Here is a 19,869-nt window from a genome sequence, read left to right on the forward strand (position 1 = left end):
TACTTAAGCTGCAATGAAATTTTTACAAAGGCTCAACTGAAGATCTAATCCATTCCTTAGTATCTACGGTTAGCCAACCCAAAAAAGCCATGTTTTCGATAAGTCTAGGCTGCAAGGTACCTACAGCAATTTGACATTAGAGAATACAGCTTTTTATAAAGAGGGAGCCTGAAACAATTAGTTGAGTAGTGATCAGAACAGAATTATTAGAAAACTATTCTCCCAAGCTGCTGAGCAACAGAAAACACTACTGGAATGAAGATGATGTGCTCAAAAACTCTGGGAAGAAGAAAAAACGTATTTGAAAAAAAAAAAAAAAAATCAGACCATACATTTGAATGACTTCAGATACATGTTAATTTTAAACATCACATCTGGTAGTTTAACATTTAATTATCTCTCTATGCAGAACAAGCCTGTGCAAAGGTACTCACAACAGGATTACCTTGAACAGAAAGACAAGAAAGGAAATAAAAACCCTGCAGATATTTTCCATACTCCAATTGTGATCTTAAACTCCTAGTAATATTTTGTATGGTAGAAAAAGTCTGTATTTCTGTTTGCAAACTCAAATTCAAATATTTAATAAGAAAGCTTAGCCAAAAGGCTGACTAAATAAGACACACAGTACTAGATGGGGAGGAAATGAGTAGCTACATATATTAATTATCACCCTTTCCGCGATCACAGGCTCACTCAAGTTAAAATTTAAAGGGCTTAGATTACTTTCTGGTGAATTTTATTAGTTTTCCCCAAGAGGTGCAAAGACTAATGCTGTCACAACAGAAAAGGAGAGCATATACAGCGTCATTACAAGCTGAGTCACCCAAAAGCATTGAATCTGGCTTTATTATAACACAGCATCTTAAATAGTCTCCTGAAGCACTATCATTTGTTATGCGATACAGTGGTAACAGCAAGCTAACCCAGTATTACAATAAAATGAAATCTGGCGCATCTGCAGAGTTGCTCTCAGTAGGCAGACCAAGTTCCCTGGCTGGTCTCTTTGGAGATAGCAGCTGCAGACTTCCCTTCCTCTACTGCAATAAAGATGCAGAACAAAGTTGGTGAGAGCTGTTGCCTTGTTGATGCTGATGGTAACATTTTGATATGCCTGCTGAGAGCCTTGCTGCAGCAGGTGGGAAGAAGAGGTGGTCGGGCGGATGTCCAAGAATTACAACCAAAAGATTCTTCCCTGTGCAGCTGTAGCCATCAACTTATTCTTCCCCCCGCCCAAGCTTTTTAGTTACTTTCACTCTCAAGAGCAACATCTTGAAGTATAGATGTGCACAATCTGAAGGGACTTTTTCACCGTGCCTCATCTGTACCTTGCCATCATTCAGATTCCATACATGGGTATTTTTCATGTCCTGGTACTACAGTCTAATCACACAGCGAGTATAAGCTTCAAAACAGAGAACAGTTGTGCAGTACTCTAAATGGTATGTGCTTAAATTCTTCTGCCATTAGGGAAGACATCATCAGAAGACAGCAAAGCAAGAAGCTTCAGATAGCAAAATGCATGAGTGGGCTTTCTCTGCCCCCTCACCTGACAAGCTGTTCATGAACACCATCTCCTGTCTTGTTCTATGCCTTGCCTCCTTCTTCCCTCTCTCACCTTGTGATGGAACTCACCCAGACATAGATACTGTAGATCTGGTATGACTTTTGCTAGCATTGCATCGTTAAGTAACGCTCTTTCTACCCTGCTACTTTTTTATTTAGACTGCTTGTCACAGCAGAGGACAGCTGGTTATAAGTTAAAGAACTTAAGCGAATGGGGTCTGGTTTTCCAAATCCCCACACAGACACTACCATTGAAAAAACCAATAATATTATTACTTTTAATAGTAATAGATATATGGGGGACTACCTTGTGCACATCTTAATCGAAACCTTTTTGAAAGTATTCTGAAAGTGTTCTCCATTTAATGAACTACCTTCACATACTAACTGTACCCAAAAATCCCTTTCAGAGTATGATTTTAGCCAAATATTTTAAACAGTGCACTCTATCTCACAGGATTCCATCTAACAAAGTTTCCTATTACACACTGCAGAAAATTAACGCACTTTGCATATATATGCACTCTATGTACATTTTACTACACATCTCCTTACACAGCTGTGATCTTAAAGCTGGTTAGTCTCTTTTATAAATTCAGAATATACACAACCAGGAAACTGGGCAAGACAAAGAGTGACTGAAAGGGTACACAGAAGCTATATGATCAGCTGAAATACCTCAACATCCCTCAGTAACGCTACAGTATCATGGAAAAAAGCATGTTCTGTAATACCCAAAATATTGTCAGAATTTCTCTGTATTAATGTATTTGCCTCTTGCAAGTTCCTGTATCTGTCTTCCTATTCTACAACAGCTTGTACTTATCACCATATAAATCACTGTGCTGCTGCTACAGATAAATTAACCATACAATTTGCATACAGACAGATACCTTCGGCATGCTTCCCACAAAAAAACCAAGCCATATAGTTGTTTCTACAATAAAGAATGCTATATAAATCACTTGCTTTATGTCACCTACTATCCTTCTACAAGTCCAGTGGAAAACAGGCTAAAACAACACAGTTACTATATCCACGGAGCACTGTGCTTTTCCAAATTAAGTATTTCAGTGTTTATCTCATGATATAATTAATATTCCATGCCAAACTTGGCTTTTTGGTTGCATGCTATGAAATACTTCATACAACTTGAGAACACAGAATTCGTTTTTTCCAGGTCCCTTTTCAGTTCCTGTTTATCTTGGACACCCTGCGGAAAACCTCAATTGTGAGAGCCTTTAGCGTAAATGGGTTGTTCCAGTTACGAACTATTTGCAGATGGCTTTGGAAGTACTACGGTGAGTACGCTGGTCACCAACATAGCCACATAACTGTTTATACCCCGTGATACTTGGAAACCTCTCACAAAACAGAAGTCCAATCTGCAGGGTGCTGTACAGAGAAAGGTTATTTTTGTCCGTAAGAGTTTACACTCAGTGTAAGGCAGAAAAGAAAAAGGAATACTGACATATGGACAAGGATATAAGGAAACTAAGACAACAATTTGAGTCCAATAGACTCTGCTTTTGCACACGAGCAGTCTACTTCAGCTTCCTTTGAGCCTCATCCATTATTTGACTAACTAGCTCTGGGGAATAGGAAGGATACTCCTGATCAACAACATCCAACAGTGGCAACAGAACTTCAGGAGATGAATGGCTACTGTCTTCAAACTAACTGCAGAGCTCATGAAGCACTTCAGTGACAGAAGACCAATGTTTGACTGTTAGCAACATATTATGCTTCCTCTTGTTATTTTGCAAGGCCACGCTCACACTCAACTCTCAGCTAAAAAAGCAGCATTTGACATGTGGCTACATGAAAATAGTAGCTACCCCGAGAACAACGCAGTACATACCTGAAAGACTGAAAGGTAAGCTCACAGCAAAGCTAGGCGTTTTTAATAAATACCTGTCTCTCTCTAGAAGCTAGATACCACACAGTATTTCCAAGACAAAGAGGACACCCCCTTCAATGAAAGCTGTGTGATAAAAACAGTCCAAATAATTTTATGAAGAATCAAAGAGGTTACCTCCACAAGAAGTCCCAGTTAACTCAAGAAGATGTCAGACAAAATCTGTTCGGGGAAAATTAACTACCTGAATTTTTTAGACACAAATTAACATAATGAGATAAAAAGATCATCTGATATGGACTGTTTCTGATGAATCACCTAAACACTGGAGAAAACTGAATGGTCTCATTCATTCTTTCTCACCTCAGGTTTGTCCACCTACCATTTAATTTACAGATATTAAAAAAAGCTTCCAGAACTATCATAAAGCAAATAATACTCCAAGAGCTTACTGTATCTCCATTTTAGTCTATTCCAAATCACATTTAACACAAAACCATAGATGGCATCAGATTACAGGCTTCCCCATAAAATCTGAGTAGGGTATAATAGTTTTTTGTTCTAGTTGGGAGTTTAAATATAAATATACACAGAAGTGTTCTGTTTGTGCTGAAGCATTATCAAAACAGTTTTCCAGAGCTCTGCAACCATAAGAACCTTTGCTGTAAGACCCCCAGAAGAATAATTAAAACTTCAAAGTTTCATCCTCTGGCGTTCATACTCGAATCCACTGCTAATGAAATTCTTCTTCAGATCTTTATAGGCTATGATGTGACAAAGAGCCACATCTCTAGTTAAAAGGTGACTATTGTAAAAGGAAAAATAGGAAAAAGTAGGGTGAAAATTGGGAAAACATGCTTCTGGATGCCCAAAGACATTCATTCTGAAAATCTGCTGGGTTCTTCACTAACTTTAAAGTTTAAGAGAACTGAGAAAACTCAGGCTGCCCAGACAACTGCAGATACATTGGCCAAGTATGCATAAAGAACACTAGAGGACTGAGAAGACTAAAATGTAGTTTAGTCAATACAGTGAACTTAAAGAGGAAATTACTTGTGTGTGGATTTACTGCAACAGATTTTTCACTGAGGATAAGTGAGGTAAATCAGTAAAACCTAGTTTGTACAATGTGCTTCAACGACAGGACCGCTACAGGGACTTTGTAGAAACAAGCTCTAAGGCAATAAAAAAAAGATTCAAAGAAAGGTCAGTGGAAATACTATTGGTTAAACCTCTGAAAGACTCCACAAAGGAGACAGTCAATAAGAATATTCAGTAGGAAGGTACTAACATCTTTATCTCAGCTGCGACTCACTCTTAAGTAATATCTATTTTCTTAGGAACCGCTATAAGTAAAATGAAAACCCCATTCGCTGACTAAAACCATAGGGAGAATGTTGTCTTTCTAACTGGATTTTCTTTTTATTGGCAACTCCTTGTCCTTGTCCTAGAACACAAGCAATAGAGGCCCAAATCAGCTTTTTTATAAGAACAAATGTAACCATGTTAAAGCACAGCAAAGGAAATCTTCACGTGCATAGGAGAGAGGAAAGCAGAAAAACAAAAAACAAAATCAGAACATTACTTTCCCTGCCCACAAAACAAAGAAAGTGTTCATGGACTTCCAGTCATGACTATGACCTTAAAAATTAAATTGATACAACAGTCCCAGTTGATATCCATGTTAACTGAAACTGTACCAGCGTTCATGTGAGAAACAGTCTCAATCTTTCTTCAAAATTTCACTGATGCTTACTCTAGCAAAACTCCGTTGCCACATTACATCCTTTTGCACAGTACTTATTTTCAAAACGTCAGGCTTCAGAAAGTAGTGCAAATCTATGATTTATCTGGCTTAAAAATAAAAGAAAAACGGAAGTGCTGTTTTAATTTTCAGTTATGCTAAACAGGTTAGCAATATTATAACTGCTTCTGTTCAAGGTAACGCACGTGCTCTCTTCTATCTGTCATTAGCGGTTCACCACTGGTGTAGAAATCTGCAAAACTACGTATACACAGACCTGAAAAAAATCCCACCCCAACAATAAGCTATTTTAAATTCATAAATATTTTCGTTATCAAAAAGCCTTTAGTGACAACAATAGTTACTCTCCACGGTTTATAACAACAAACAGAGTTTCTTCTGCAAGTTATGTTGCCAAACCAATTCTGTTATATCAACACAGTTTAATAAACAATCACTTCAACAGCCTCTTCTTATTTAAGTAGAAACTTACACAGCTGTTGGACAATGATGGTTTAGAGTAAAAATAAAACAAACACACACACTTTGAACAATCCACTACTTCATGTATCATTTCAGTCTTTGTAGTGAAACAACACACTGATAAGCCTACATTAATAAGATTCTATGAAGGTAACAAAACCCACTAAAATCACAGATGAAAGCACCTGAAATGGGAAAATCATTCAAGCATTTAAGTTGTATAAGAAATCCTTTCAACTTAGTATTGTGTTTAAGATCCCTACACAGTGAAAGAGTTTTCATGTGATCATTTTTGTAAAGGGAGCATGTAACAGAATACTTACACTGCATACACCAGCACAACATAGATGTATCAACACTGCAGCGTAGAGACCTGAGCTAATCCAGTTACCCAAAGGAATCTACTCACAGTACTGTAGCCAAGACAGACAACTTGCAATACTTCCATGTTATTGATGGTAAACAATTTCTGGTACCATACACAGTCATTTTATAACTACAGTACACCACATTATCAGCGTAAGCATATCCTTAGGAAATACAGTGCCTCAAACCAAGTGAAACCATGGAAATAACTGTCTCAGAGCAAGCTATGATGATGATTTTTAAAACTTACATACTTACTACCTCTTACACAAATGGAAGAAAGCTCTTCACAAATTGTTGATGTAACCATAGATGAGAACTCCCTACTGCTACATTAACAATTAACATAACCCTACAAGTACACAAGAGCAATCCAGAAAGACAAGCACAAAAGCAAGAGATTATTCAAATACTTATTACAGTTATAACAAATACTGCTTATTTGGGGATTCAGGCATACAGACAGGAGATTTTTATTTTGAATACAGAGCCTTTAACTGCAAAACATTCAGAATCTTTAAAAGGTGCAACTGCTTCTTGAAGAACATCCCTTTATTCTTCTAAATAAAAGTTATCTCTATGCTGCACAAATTTTTCTGCTGGACTGCTACTAATCACAAATGTTAAATAATCCTTTAACTCACCTGGCCTGGCTGGGGGGATAAACAATTAACAACCTCCTCCAGCATCACTGGTATGTGCAATCTTCCAAAATTACCGTTTTCTGTACTTTGAGGGAACTCCTTATTTTCTCGTTTCTGGACGATTTGTTCATTTAACTCACAGTCAGAAAGCTTTTTTGCTGAAGAATGGATCCTTCTGGCCAAAGTAGACACATTTACTGAATTCAGTTTTAAGTTGTGCAGAAACAAACATTTGTAAACTTGGCACAGATACTTAGACAACATTTTGGAGTTGATCAACCTAGAAAAACAGTAGATGTCAGGAATTACTTCAAAACAAGTATTTAAAACAGTTGGTTTGTTTAAAAGACAAAGTGGAAATGCTATAAATAAAGCACTACACAGTCCAAGATGGGCAGTTTCATAGATAAATCATGTCAGCAAAAAGTCAGAATCTCTTACTTAACTTGCTTTCAGAATCTTCAATGTTACCTACCAATCAATCATCTTCAAGCAACAATGGCTTTCTTTTCCTAAGGAGCACCTTCTTTTCCTTTTCATTGCCAGGACTCTTTTAACAGTGTTACAATGTCCCAGAGCTGCTAACCTTAAATAACTACCCAAATCTGAGCACAAGCAGAACAGTGACTTTACTTTCAAACTGTTCCCCTCTGTTTTGCCAAACATAATGAGACAATTGCTCTAACTAGTAGCATGCTGGTTGCCAAGTTTTCCGTAATTCTAGTTTAAACAGGAATGGACAAATCAAATACTGCAACCATATGTAAAATAATGCTATAATTTAGTGTTACACATGTGGTAAATATATGGTTTTCATCAAGCATTACATCTTGTAATACCAAATATTTTGAGTACAGTCAGAGGTAAGAATTCTCCAGAGTATAACTAACTGAAATAATAAAAAACCTGGAAACATCGGAGTTGTTAGCTATGTAGTTTGTCTTTTATCAACACGGAGAACTGATGATTTTCCCCCCCCTCTATCTAAAACACTTCAAAACCACATCAGTAACCTACAAGTAGAAGGCAGCACGTTTACCTTCCATTAAAAAAAAACCAAACCAACAAATTTAGCGTTTAACATGGGTGATAATCAGTCTTTATTTATAAGATATCTGCATTTCTTTATGGAGCCAAGAGCTTCTGTAACACTGTATTGCATACTCCCTCCTGCCAGACAGGAAAGCTACAAACTTTGATATAAAACCACCCGAAAAATGCCATCCTACACTTATCTCACTAACCAAAGAACCACCTTATTTTGACTACCTAATTTTTTTACATGCTTTGCTTGGATTTGCCTAGCCAAAAGCTTCACATATTTTGTCTGCATAGATAAGATCATGCAGAGCCATCACCTCTCGAAAGTTATTCTCCTAATAAGTAAGGCTCAGCAGGACAGTATTTCCCCTTTGCTTAAATTAGGAAGCGTATCACGCTATAACCTTGCATAGACATACCACAGCCCTGAGGTTTTGCAGCAAACTGCTCGCTGTGCACAGAGCTGAGACACCCATTCACTGCAAGTCTGCACAGGGCTGGGTGCTAGCTAGGTGGTAAACCTCAAGCTAGCACACCTCTGCGCTCACACTAAAACATTTTATATACTTTCAACGATTGTTTACAATTACGTTCAGCCACATTTAATTCTCATTGGTCCTCACGAGCCCCGTCTTCATTTAAAGGTACAGTGTTCTTTTTTTCACCCTGCACTTTCTGCGGGGTTTATGGTGCCTGCTCCTTCTCCGGAGGCCGGGTCTTGTGAACTGTTTGTAAGGGCTGATAAACACCCCCCGTTTTTTCAATTGTTTCATTATAGATATTAATATACGTTGTCTAATTATGATGTTAAAGAACAGACTGACCTTCTATTAACGGCGTATCTGCATATGTCTGATCTAACACTGAGCAGGTCGCCTACAGCACCAGAGAAAACGCTGTCAACAGGGTGAGGACCGCAGCACCACCTCATGCTGCCCCACCGCCTCGCCCGCGAGCCCAGGAGGCGATTTTGCCTACAACCAACCTCGTCCTATACATTTGGGACCTTTTTTTTTACGTAGAAGCGAACAGAAAACATACTTCCCTACAGCACGCGCCCTAAGCGGCGTTCAGGCGGGTTTTTTTTCCCTGAGAAGATGGGAGATGCGGCTGCAGCCCGCACCCTCGGCCAGGCCCCACGGCCTCAAGGCCAGGCCACCGGGACACTGGGGGCCGACTACCCACCCCGCCGGCCCCGGGGCACAACCCCCCCTCCCCGCGGGCACTCAGCCCCCCCTCACCCCGCCGCACCTCTGCCCGGCGGCCTCCCGCCCCCGCTTCGCGACAGGAAGCGCCGCGCCCGCGGTACGGGAGCCGCCACCTCACTTCGCACCGGCGGGACCCCCACCCCCCGCAGCAACAACAGCCCCCCAACACCGCAGGGTAAGGCCGTGCTCCAAGGGCAACACCGGCTTGCTGGACCGCGGGGGAGCCCACCCCAGCCAGGGCCCGGCCAACGCCGAGCCGCGCTACCGCTCACCCACGCACGCTTACCGTCCGCGCCGTCGCGCTGCTGACGTCACGGGGGCGACGGCCAATGAGGAGGCGGGGGCGGTGGGCCGCTAGTGTTTGAATCCGGCGGCCGTTACCTGCGCCGCGGCAGTGAGGTGAGTGGCGGCCCGTGCGGGCGTCGGGGTTTGACCTTGTGGGCTCGGCTGTACCGTAGGGTTGAGCCTGGTGTTTGGGGGGTCTTGGGGAAAGCGCTCTGAAGCGGGGTGAGGGGTGAGCTGAGGAGACTAGGTGGGGTCGGGCCGGGCCGGGCCGCGGCCTCTCGGCTCGAGTGGCGCTGGGCGTTAGCTCCCCGTTACGGTCCGGCTCCGTGGCCGTGCCTCGCCTGCGTTAGCGCCCCAGGGGCGGCTTAGCCAGGAGAGGACAAGTCGGCTGGGAGAGGGCGAGCTTGCCCTGAAGCTGGAAAAATGTCACCGGGAACTCTACTGCTGTTAAGAACGAGCAATCCTTAGGTATCAGCGAGAATGGCCTCTTAAAAGGAAATTCTGGCCTGACATCTATAGAACGTGTTTCTATATCCCATGCAGATGATATTAACGTGAAGCCCCCTTTAACCGTCTCTTTAAACCTATGTGCATTATGATTAACCCCAGAGAAAGCAGATAGGGGGATCCTCCGTGTTTTACTGAAAGACTAGAAAGCACCTTGCTTTGGTCTATGGACACCTGGTAGATTACCTGCAACCTTGTTCTGAAATAAAGGAAAGCCAGTAGTTGATTTAGTAGTTTAAATTGTTGAAATAAGTTTATGAATTTCCGAGGGAAATGCTACTTAGTGTTCTTGAAACTGCTGAATTAGGTTCCCTGTTCAGACAAATTACAGTGCTCTCCAAAGTTCTGCTATCATGGTAGCAGTCAAGAGGGCAAACTGACAAGGGACGGACAGATCTAGCCCAGGTACAAGATGCTAGTTCCATTTAAGTTTGTGAACTGTTTGAAATATTAGGCCTTTCACTCTTCTTTGTCAATTGCAGAAAAGATTCAGTTGCTTCATCTGAAAGAGCCTTGGAAGCAAAGGAGGAGGATAAAAGGGGCAGTTATGTCTGCTCCTAAGGAAGAAGAAGTCTGTAATCATGTGAAAGTGGTGGTCCGAGTCCGTCCAGAGTCTCAAAAGGAAAGAGATGGCAACTTTAGCAAGGTTGTTCATGTTGTTGACCAGCATATATTGGTCTTTGATCCAGAGGAAGAAGTTAGCTTCTTTCACGGGAAGAGACTGGCACATAGGGATATTAATAAAAGAAAAAAGAAAGATCTTAAATTTGTGTTTGATGCAGTTTTTGCTGAAGATTCATCCCAGATGGAAGTTTTTGAGCATACTACCAAAAGTGTTATTGATGGCTTCTTAAATGGATATAACTGCACAGGTAAATTTGTTACTTATTTTCCTCAATTCAGAAACTTCACTGAATTCCTCAATGTTTCTGCCATTGTATCCAAATGCTGTAGAGGCCTTAAAAAAGGCTGAGATAAAAATAAAGCATTTTGGTTTAATTGATAGATAAGAGAGGCTGACTTTTTAGCCTGTGGAAGTTGGGATAGCTCTATATTTTGAAAGTAAGTTCTTGTTAGGCTTACAGCAGGCTTCAGAATTTTGTCTTAAATATGCATGCTAATGAGGGGAGTCTTCTAGAAAGTTATTCAACCAGAAGAGTAGTGTCACACAGTGTGTGGTAGCCTGCTTTATGAACTCTTTTTAAGAGCTTGGGTTTTTTAATTGATGAGTGGAACATGGTGAGGAAAAGAAATACCTATCTGCAGTAAATTGATGGCTTAGGATTATGGGAATAAGCAATTGATATTTTCTTGTAAATTGCCAGTGAATTAATTTTAAATTGAAAAGTCAAAAATAAATATAAGTTTGAAATAGTTTTCTGACTACAGCTGTAGGTAAAGCCTAAGAAAGAAACTTGATTGACTTGTGAAAACAGCTGTGCAGAGTGACACAGGTGTGCAAATGTCCTTTTGACACTTGTTGTCTTGATGAGCTTACAGGTGGTATAAAGTACATGTTTTTGCTTTGTTGCTCTTTTGTGGAAATTCAGTGCTTGCTTATGGTGCAACGGGAGCTGGAAAAACTCATACAATGTTAGGTTCCCCTGAAGATCCTGGAGTGATGTATTTAACCATGATGACACTTTATAATTGCATGGATCAAATAAAGGAAGATAAAATATGCAATGTTGCTGTGTCTTATTTAGAGGTAAGCGAGTGCCTGCGTTTGATATGTTGTTTTTAATAAGGTGTATTCTAATCAGTAATGTCAAGCTGGTTTTGCCTTCCCTCGTCCCTTTCTGGGTCTTGACAAAATGTGTCCCTGATAGGTATGGAGCTGAACTGTGCTCCACGAATTTTATGTTATGTATAGACACCTTTTTACTATTTTACAGAAGGTTGCCCTAAAAGGACTATATCTTCTTATGTATTCACTAAATGTTCTAATGATTTCAGTCTTGCTAATCACTTACATCCCTCTGAACATCTGTTGATGTATACAACATCTTTTTGAGGTTATATTTCAGGATTTCACAATAAAACCCTATAAACAAAATGATATCTAATCCCTGTTAAGGTGATGTCTTTTTTAAAGTTTTCAGTTTATTTATCTGAGATACAGTACAACTGCTTGAATTAGATTTGCTACACCAATGGTTAACTCTTAGCAAGTAGCCCTTTTGTTCTTTGTGGCCTTCTCTCCTCCCTTCAACTTTTTTGCATCACATACCTGTTCTTATAAGTAGCTGTTTGTGCACTGCTATCAAGCAGTAGTAGTGAAATTGTTACCTTGTAGCCCCCTCAAAGCCTTAATGGAAGGATAGTTAGTGTTTGGGAGGAGGAGGAGGGAAAAGTTTGCTTTGGCACGTGCTATTTCAAGTGCTTCCATAGACCAAAAAATAAGGTAATTAAGAAATTTAATAGAAGTACATTTGGATTAAGACATCTTGCTGAAGGTATCTATTATGAAGGGTAATATAGAACAATAAATGCTTTGGCCTCATGCTTACTGCAAAAGTGTTTTTAAAAAAAAAAAAGGTAACCTTTTTAAAATTAAGAATAAAGGTTACTTACTAAGAAATTTTTAAAATTAAGAATAAAGGTTACTTACTAAGAAAGAGTGACTCCCACTTCAATGGCTAAAAAAATCATGCAAATTTAATTATTTCAATTTCAGTATAGGAAAGCTGTTTGGCAAAAAATCTGCAGAATTAATTTCTTACTTTGTCTTGAAGTATTAAAAAAGACTGATTTCTGGTTAGTTAAGCTTAATCTTTTCAAGTATGGTAGTATAGTTTTATCAAATGATTTTAAATTCCTTTTCAAAGGTTTACAATGAACAGATCCGTGATCTGCTGGTAAATTCTGGACCTCTGGCTGTTCGTGAAGATAACCAGAAAGGAGTGGTAGTTCAAGGGCTAACATTACATCAGGTATGTAAATAGATATTGAAATTCAGGAAGCCTCACAAGGTGTTTGGGGAAAATGATGAAGTTTTGAATGATCTGTGAAAGCTGTATGCAACAAGGTAGTTTCCTAGTAGGCTTTTTTTCTGGCCATAATCACTAGTATTTTAGTAACCTGCAAGCATAATTATGAAGTTATTATTATAAAAGCATGTTGTGGAAGAAACTGCTAATATTATTGAACACAAATGGATAGAAGTATTTGTTCCTTTTTATTGAAAGGGTACCATTGTTTTGATGCCCATCTTCAGATTTTGGAAGACTTCTTTTTTGGCTAAAACATCTTACATTTGTTAAAGAATTTCACTGCCTTCAGTGCCATCTTGGACTGTTCTACACCTCTGCAATGTCTCGGGGTTGTTTTTATTTTTAAATAGCCGTGTTTGAAAAGTTCCACGTTATATTCCTTTACCAGGCTGCATAACTGTTCTTTGGCAAAGTCAGTGACAGCAGGCTTTTAGTGTATGTTATGTGTTACTGTAGCTTCCAGCTTTTGTGTACATGGAATTGTAATTCAACAGGAAACAGTGCTGTTATTAGTTTGTGTCTTTGTGAACACCATGCTTCCCAAAGCTTGGTTTTTGTGGGGAAAAAAAATAGTATATCACTGTTTAATACATGAGTAGAAGAAAGTATAATCATTCTTATATAAGATTTCTTCTGAATGTGGCGAACCTTGGCAGATTTGTTTAAATTGCTTAGTAAAAAAACTGTCTGGTTTAAATTACTGTATTTATTAATTGCTTGCTTTTTGTATCTTACTGCTTTTTAACTGAGAACATTTGTTTAAAGTGCCTCAATTCCAAACCAGGAGATTTCTTTAATTTCTAGGTAACTAAAATTTTAAGTGCCTTTTATTTTTTTTAAGATGAATGTTAATGTATTTTAGAATCCCCTATAGTTGACAAAAAAAGAAAAAAAACCTCATGCATTTATCTTGTGCTGTACCATTAAAGCCTAAATCAGCAGAGGAAATACTTCAAATGTTGGATTATGGAAATAGAAATAGAACACAGCATCCCACAGATGTAAATGCCTCCTCTTCCCGGTCGCATGCTGTCTTCCAGGTAAGACAATACACAGGGTATGTACAGTAGTCATTACTATGAGTTGTAGTTACTGTTTAAAGTTGAATGCAATGAAAGTTGTTCCTTTTTTTGGGTTCTTACTCAGCGTTGAACCTTAGTTTGGTGTGAGAGGAGATTAAAGTTTTCCAGTTTAGTAATCTTGCTGACATCTCATTCTTTGTAAAGATGTAAAAGATCATAGGGATTATATTTGAAAAATCAAGTTCAATTAAAAGCTCCCTGGGTCCAATAGTTTGAACTAATACCCCTTAGAAGAAATCTCTTTTCTGTAAAACTGTGATTTTGAGCCTTGAATATACTTCCCTATTCTAATCTCATAAACTGAAAGTTGTTGGGTGGTGTTGCTTTTTTAATGCTTCCTGGTTTCATTCTGTTGCTCAGCATTTTTCTAGAAAACATATTTTAGAGAATGCAGTTATGTGTCTGACAAACTGAGAATCTCAAGTAGTACTTTCTCATCGTCCTTATTTTGGTTAATGTTGATTTTTACACTGAAGTGTATGTGCCAAAATGTAGAATAACTATAGCAGTATATATACTCTGAAAATATTTCCACACACATGCATCATCAAAATAAAGTACTGATGTTTAGATTCCATAGAGGAGTTTTGCATGTGTTGTACAAATCTAATAGAACTTCAGACTTCTCCAAAGATACTGCTGTTTGTTTACCACCACCTTATCCTTCTGACTCCTCTTAAATACACCCATATTTTTTAAAAATACTGTTTAAAAATTATTCCTGTTAGCAGAAATATTTTGTTGTTGTTGTTTCCTGGTGCGTTCTGCAAAGCACACAATCTTCAATTATGTATATGTTGCCATTCTGGGTTGCAAAATATTAAAATAAATTTGAATTCTGGTCCTTGCATTGCAGCTAAACTTGTAACTGTTAGCCTGTTCTTAACTGTATCTGCTGAGTTAGGCAAAGTTAGCACTCCAGAGCTCGACTGTCAATACTAATGACAAAATAACTTAGTAACAGATAGTAAATGTGTTAAATACTTCTAAAATATGTAACGGAGCAAAAGGCATTCCTAATCTAAAAGCTTCTGTATTTTCTTGTATACTTTCAGCTTTTGTTTGATATTGCTGTTTTTAATTTCCATGGAAGCCTTACCCATGGTTGCATATTTAATGCAAAGTCTAGTTACAAAGTTGTTAAGTTTGAGAGCTGCATTGTTGTGTATGTGTGCTGCCTTTAATAAGGCACAAAGTACAGTGCAGCAGACTGATCTCAGAATGAACTGCTGATTTCTGTTTCTTAACCTGCTGGGCTGCAGTGCCATCACTCCCTCCCTCTTACTCAGGAAAAAGCTCTGAATTGTGTGATCTGGCAGGCTTTGTATTCTCTGGTCATTTCTAAAAGTGGCAAGCAATTAAATGAATTAGATGCTACAGATTCATAGTGTCTTTAAGAAGATGACATTTCTGTGAACAGGGATGATGGAGAGTTTGTCTTGTCCAGCCAATGTTCTGTATTTATTCTGGTAAACTGATCTCACTTTAGATATATCTACTTGTTAGTGCAAGTTGTGCATTCACCAAATAACCTATACTGACAAAAAAGGCTTATATCATACAATACTTTTGTTGGAATGTGCGACTGAAAAAAATGGGTTTGGTACACTTAATCAGATTTACGCTTTTTTAAAATTTATCATTTCGAACTTTGCTTTACAGACAGCAAAAGCAAACTGAATACAAATGCTTGCAGGTTAAAGGATTGTTTACTTTATTATAAATTGTATTATTCTATAATGAAGTCTATAATTTCTAATTAAAACCATAATGTAAACAAAGATCCTCTTGTATCTGAACATTGTAGAATTGCAAATATTTCATTTCTCTGTGTATATATATATAATATATTTATTTAGGATGCAGCTTGTTTGCAACGCACTGAACAAAAGTGGTCACGCTTGGTGGTTTTGTAAATGCTTTTCATATTAGGTTACAAAATGAGCATGCTTCGGGTGTTTTTTCTGTGTGCGTATTACATACGCACTGTAAACTGGTGTGACGCATAAGAAAGTACAAATAACAATCCTTTGACTGGTTTGTGAAATACTGTTACAGTGCGCATCTGACTTGAGAAGCAAAAAGTGTATACTTCTGCAAGTCACGTATATTAAGCTCTGAATGATTTTTTTCCAGAGATGGTTCTTGTTGATAATGGAATTCTTCAGACTGCTCAAAGTCATGTGTACATTTTTGTCTTTGAGCTTGAGATAACTGGCAGAGCAATTTCTGGACTAATTCTTTGTGTTCTTTATTTGTTTTTCTGTGTCCTCATAGCAGTAGTAGCCAGTCAGTAGCCACAATTATGTAAAACATACTGCCTGTCTCTTAGCCGGTCTCTGTATGCAGTTGCAGACAGTTAAAACAGCATGCTTGATTAAACTTGATATACGTGGACAAATGTCTGGGTGTTAAAACTCTTGGAAGGAAAAGACCTTTCAACATAAAGATTAGACTTTGCCATGTCACAACTGGAAGCACGTTCTGCTGTGTACTCAGCGTTCATCTCCAGTGCACAGTTCATTCACAAAAACTGTCAAGCTGATTATGTTCAAGGATACCATAAGTAGTAAAAACTCTCTGGTGTTCTTTTCAATATTCCTAATCCAGTTAACTCTCATAACGATCCTGAATGTCTGTTGTGTTTGTCTTTTGAGATGGTCTAGATGTCAGTCGAGATAGTTAATTGCTTTTGCTTAAGGGTTATTTTCTGTAAGTGCACAAATGAATGGTAAAAGTCGTCATTTGTTCTGTGAGATGATCAGCTTGAATGTGTAACTTATAAATGTCTACTATCATGTGTTCTCGAAGATGAGTTAGTGCAGCCTTTGAATAATAGCTTGAGTGAATGGGTTTTAAGCCTTTTTCACAAAAGTGGCTTTATGCTGGAGGAGGGGTGGATTATGTAATTTATGAAAAATAGGTGTGTAAATTAATGCTTAATAGAAATGCTGCATCTGCACGTACCATTTCAAAGGCATATTACTGTTGTTGACTAGTACAATGAATGCAACTGGAAGTTTAACATTTAAATTAATGTGTATAGGTTTAAGCAAATACACAACCATACACCTGTTTTAGATTATCCAAGAACTCACTTTATCTACTTCATGCACTTAATAGCAGCACTGGCATCTGTAAGGAATAATTACTAACTAGTCAATTAGCACTAAAGGTAATTGCTTATGTCAGTTTCTCATCTATTTCCACAGATCTGTGACATCCTGCAAAACATGTCTTACCTGCTTATCCTTTATGGCCTCTTTGGCTCCACAGATATAAATGATGAGAAATCCCTATTGCTGTCTTGATGCCTCTTCATTTCTAAATTTTCTAGTATTTGAAGAGTTACTCTTCTTTGTAGAGATCGGTTGTCTTTTATGCTGGCTTTGGTTTTTCTTGTTAACTCTATTGAAGCAGGATGTTTTCTGAAACTGACGAAGGTAGTAGTAGAAGTCTTGGCCGGGACACCTTGAGCTGATTTTAGAGACACAAGTTTTGCCTTGCTGTATGATCTGTCTTGGGTTTGAAATCTCTATCTAGGTCAGGCAATTGCTGCATCTGAAAGTAAAATCCCGATTCCACACTGTTCTACTGAAAGTGTTCTGCTGACGGACAAAGAAATAGAAAAGATTCTGCTTTGAGGCATTTCCTGTATCTTTTGAATTCTTATAAAAGCTTGAGTCATACAACATAGTTTGGCTGTCACTCCACCTTTCTCTACTTCGCTAATGATAGTTACTGGATTCTGGTAGAGTGCTACTAGCCTGCGAGAGATACTTTACCAGCATAAGTATAGGGAAGTGGCTTTTTTGTTCTTTTTAATTTTTTTTCTTATGTTGTACTAGAAATAGTACAACAGAATTTAGTTGTATTGTTTGATATAGAAACATGTCTGTTTGGTATAGACATAGGTTTTGTGGCAAGTCATAAGAATTTTATTCGCTCCCAAGACTTGTCAATTTTTTTCCGGTTACATATTACTGTGGAGACTTCGTTTCTCATGCGCAAAGCTTAAAGCTATGGAACGAGTGAGATACTGTCATTATTAGTCAATGATTTTGTATATATGTCAACTTTCCCAATTCACTGTTTAAAAGTGCGTTCATGGGAGCACCGGTAACCATTGGCTGTAAAAATGGCAAGGCACTTAACGCAAAAGAAGCGGAAACTTGCAGAGAATCCTGAAAAAGCAAAAGCCATCTAAGGATAACTGTAATTCTTCTTACTGACTGTGTAATCATGCTCTGCCTGCTTCTTCATAAACCTGAAGTTAGCATTTAGTTCCTTGTATATCTCCTGTACTGTGAAAATTTCAGGAAAGAAGGCATGAGGAGGAACCAGTGGCCTCAGGGGTCACAGCTTTCCAAAAGACCCTGTAGTAGTGTATGTTTTCACAACAGTAAATGAGTATTATTTACCTATTAATGGTAGTTGAAGTCTAAATCACTGGAAGTCCAGCTTTTTTCCTGGTTTATCTCTCTGTATGACTTTATGGCATACCCTAAAAGGGGCCTTTTAAAAAAATAACATCTTTTTCAGTTTGAAGTGCAGTAGTATGTTGTACATCTTGAGTGCAGGAGAATCAAGAGCTATTTTAGCTGTGAAATTCATTTGAAGCTCACCAGTCTTCACCACTGCAGTAAGCCCGGGCCCAGCTGCACACTTAATCCTCTGTAGCGGGACGGGGGAAAGAATCAAAGGGGCAGAAGCAAGAGGGAGAGGATAAGTCTGTGGTTCCCTTAAAAAGTTAAGGGAGTGCAGGGGAAGCAACCACTTGCCACTGGCAGACTGATGCCCAGCCAGTCCTCAAGCAATGGTTACCTTGGAGAAACTTTTGATCAGTTGGGGTCAGCTGTCCCCTTGCAACCTCTTGCGCACCACCTTGACGCCTACAACTGCTGTTCAACAAAAGCTAAGCGTTGGTGTGTACTGTGATCAGCACTGTTTGAGTCACAAATCTGAAAGCACCATCCAGGCTGCTATGCAGAAAATCGGCTCCATCCCAGCCAAACCCAATGCAACCACACTCTGCTTGCTTTTTTTTTTTCCCCTAATAATACCTAAAGCAGGTCAGTTGAAGAGGTAAGTATCAGAAATGGATTCACTGTTTTCCATTAGGCCAAACTGCCTGTTGGTGTTAGATAGGTACCGAAAGGTTTAACTTGGGTTCCAAGAAGGATTCCAGTAAGAATTTCTGAAAACAGTTGTTACAGGGTAAAATTAACCTACTGCTTACAATAACAACAGACTGGTTAGTGGTTACTTCTTAATTATTTTCCTTTTTTTATTGTAGATTTATCTGAGACAGCAAGATAAAACAGCAAGCATTAATCAAAATGTTCGCATCGCCAAAATGTCTCTCATTGACCTGGCAGGATCTGAACGTGCCAGCGTGACAAATGCCAAGGGGGCTCGTTTTAGAGAAGGAACAAATATTAACCGCTCCCTGCTAGCTCTTGGAAATGTCATTAATGCCTTGGCAGACCCAAAGGTATGTGCTGCTTTCCCACTTCCGCACCTCCTAGCATTCTGAAAACATTTTTAAAAATAGTAAGTGCTCTTTAAGTAATGGGGATTACATTGCTGATGCTTCTCACATCATAACTTTCATTTAAGGTTTTCTTATGGCTTTCTGCCATCATCTCTGTGATAGCTGAAAGACAGTTCCAGTGGGAAAGAGTTCTCAAGAAGTGTGCTGCTACCCGAGGATAGTGTCAAAGATGAATGTACCTGCTTTTCTTAGCCACCTTTTTAAAATCAAACATGTACAGGAAGTTGTATGAGTAGAATAGGCTTACAAGGACAAAGATTTTTCAGAGGTTTATGCCCTTCAATCTTGGGGGAAAAGGCTTTTATAGGAGAAAACATCTAAAGTTGAGGGGTTTTTGAGCTCTAACATATGTGTGCATACCCACATCCCCCACTGTCCCCCACCCCCTGCTCACAGTAGCAAATTACTCTCCTGATCTGGCTCACCAGCTCAAGGGAAGGAGTGGGCACACGTGTGGGAGAATGACAAAACCTGAATTTTAGCAAAAGTCAAGTCCATGGTGTACAGCTACACCTGTTTTGTCCTTCTGGTCAGCTAG

The 19,869-nt window shown here is 38.9% G+C and overlaps 2 protein-coding genes across 9 annotated transcripts in view; one reads left to right on the forward strand and one right to left on the reverse strand.

Moving 5' to 3' along the window:
• The window catches only part of METTL15 (methyltransferase 15, mitochondrial 12S rRNA N4-cytidine), a 94,998-nt gene extending 85,801 nt beyond the window's left edge, over positions 1 to 9,197 (reverse strand). Inside the window, exons 1-2 of one of the 7 annotated variants that reach the window (XM_027784156.2) lie at positions 9,183 to 9,197; positions 6,662 to 6,941 (exon numbers count right to left, since the gene is read on the reverse strand). In XM_027784156.2, the coding sequence (XP_027639957.2) occupies positions 6,662 to 6,925 (264 nt within the window). In that variant the 5' untranslated portion in view covers positions 6,926 to 6,941; positions 9,183 to 9,197. The other 6 variants (XM_055813555.1, XM_027784155.2, XM_027784153.2 and 3 more) reach the window with 6 other exon arrangements.
• A 12-nt stretch (positions 9,198 to 9,209) lies between these two features.
• Positions 9,210 to 19,869, forward strand: part of KIF18A (kinesin family member 18A) — a 42,332-nt gene continuing 31,672 nt past the window's right edge. Inside the window, exons 1-6 of one of the 2 annotated variants that reach the window (XM_005235658.4) lie at positions 9,210 to 9,309; positions 10,185 to 10,574; positions 11,253 to 11,410; positions 12,531 to 12,635; positions 13,625 to 13,735; positions 19,074 to 19,271. In XM_005235658.4, the coding sequence (XP_005235715.2) occupies positions 10,250 to 10,574; positions 11,253 to 11,410; positions 12,531 to 12,635; positions 13,625 to 13,735; positions 19,074 to 19,271 (897 nt within the window). In that variant the 5' untranslated portion in view covers positions 9,210 to 9,309; positions 10,185 to 10,249. Of the gene's footprint in view, positions 9,310 to 10,184; positions 10,575 to 11,252; positions 11,411 to 12,530; positions 12,636 to 13,624; positions 13,736 to 19,073; positions 19,272 to 19,869 lie in introns of those variants that run through there. The other variant, XM_027784151.2, reaches the window with a different exon arrangement.

This window comes from Falco peregrinus, chromosome 9 (genome assembly GCF_023634155.1).
Source record: "Falco peregrinus isolate bFalPer1 chromosome 9, bFalPer1.pri, whole genome shotgun sequence".
NCBI lineage: Eukaryota > Metazoa > Chordata > Aves > Falconiformes > Falconidae > Falco > Falco peregrinus.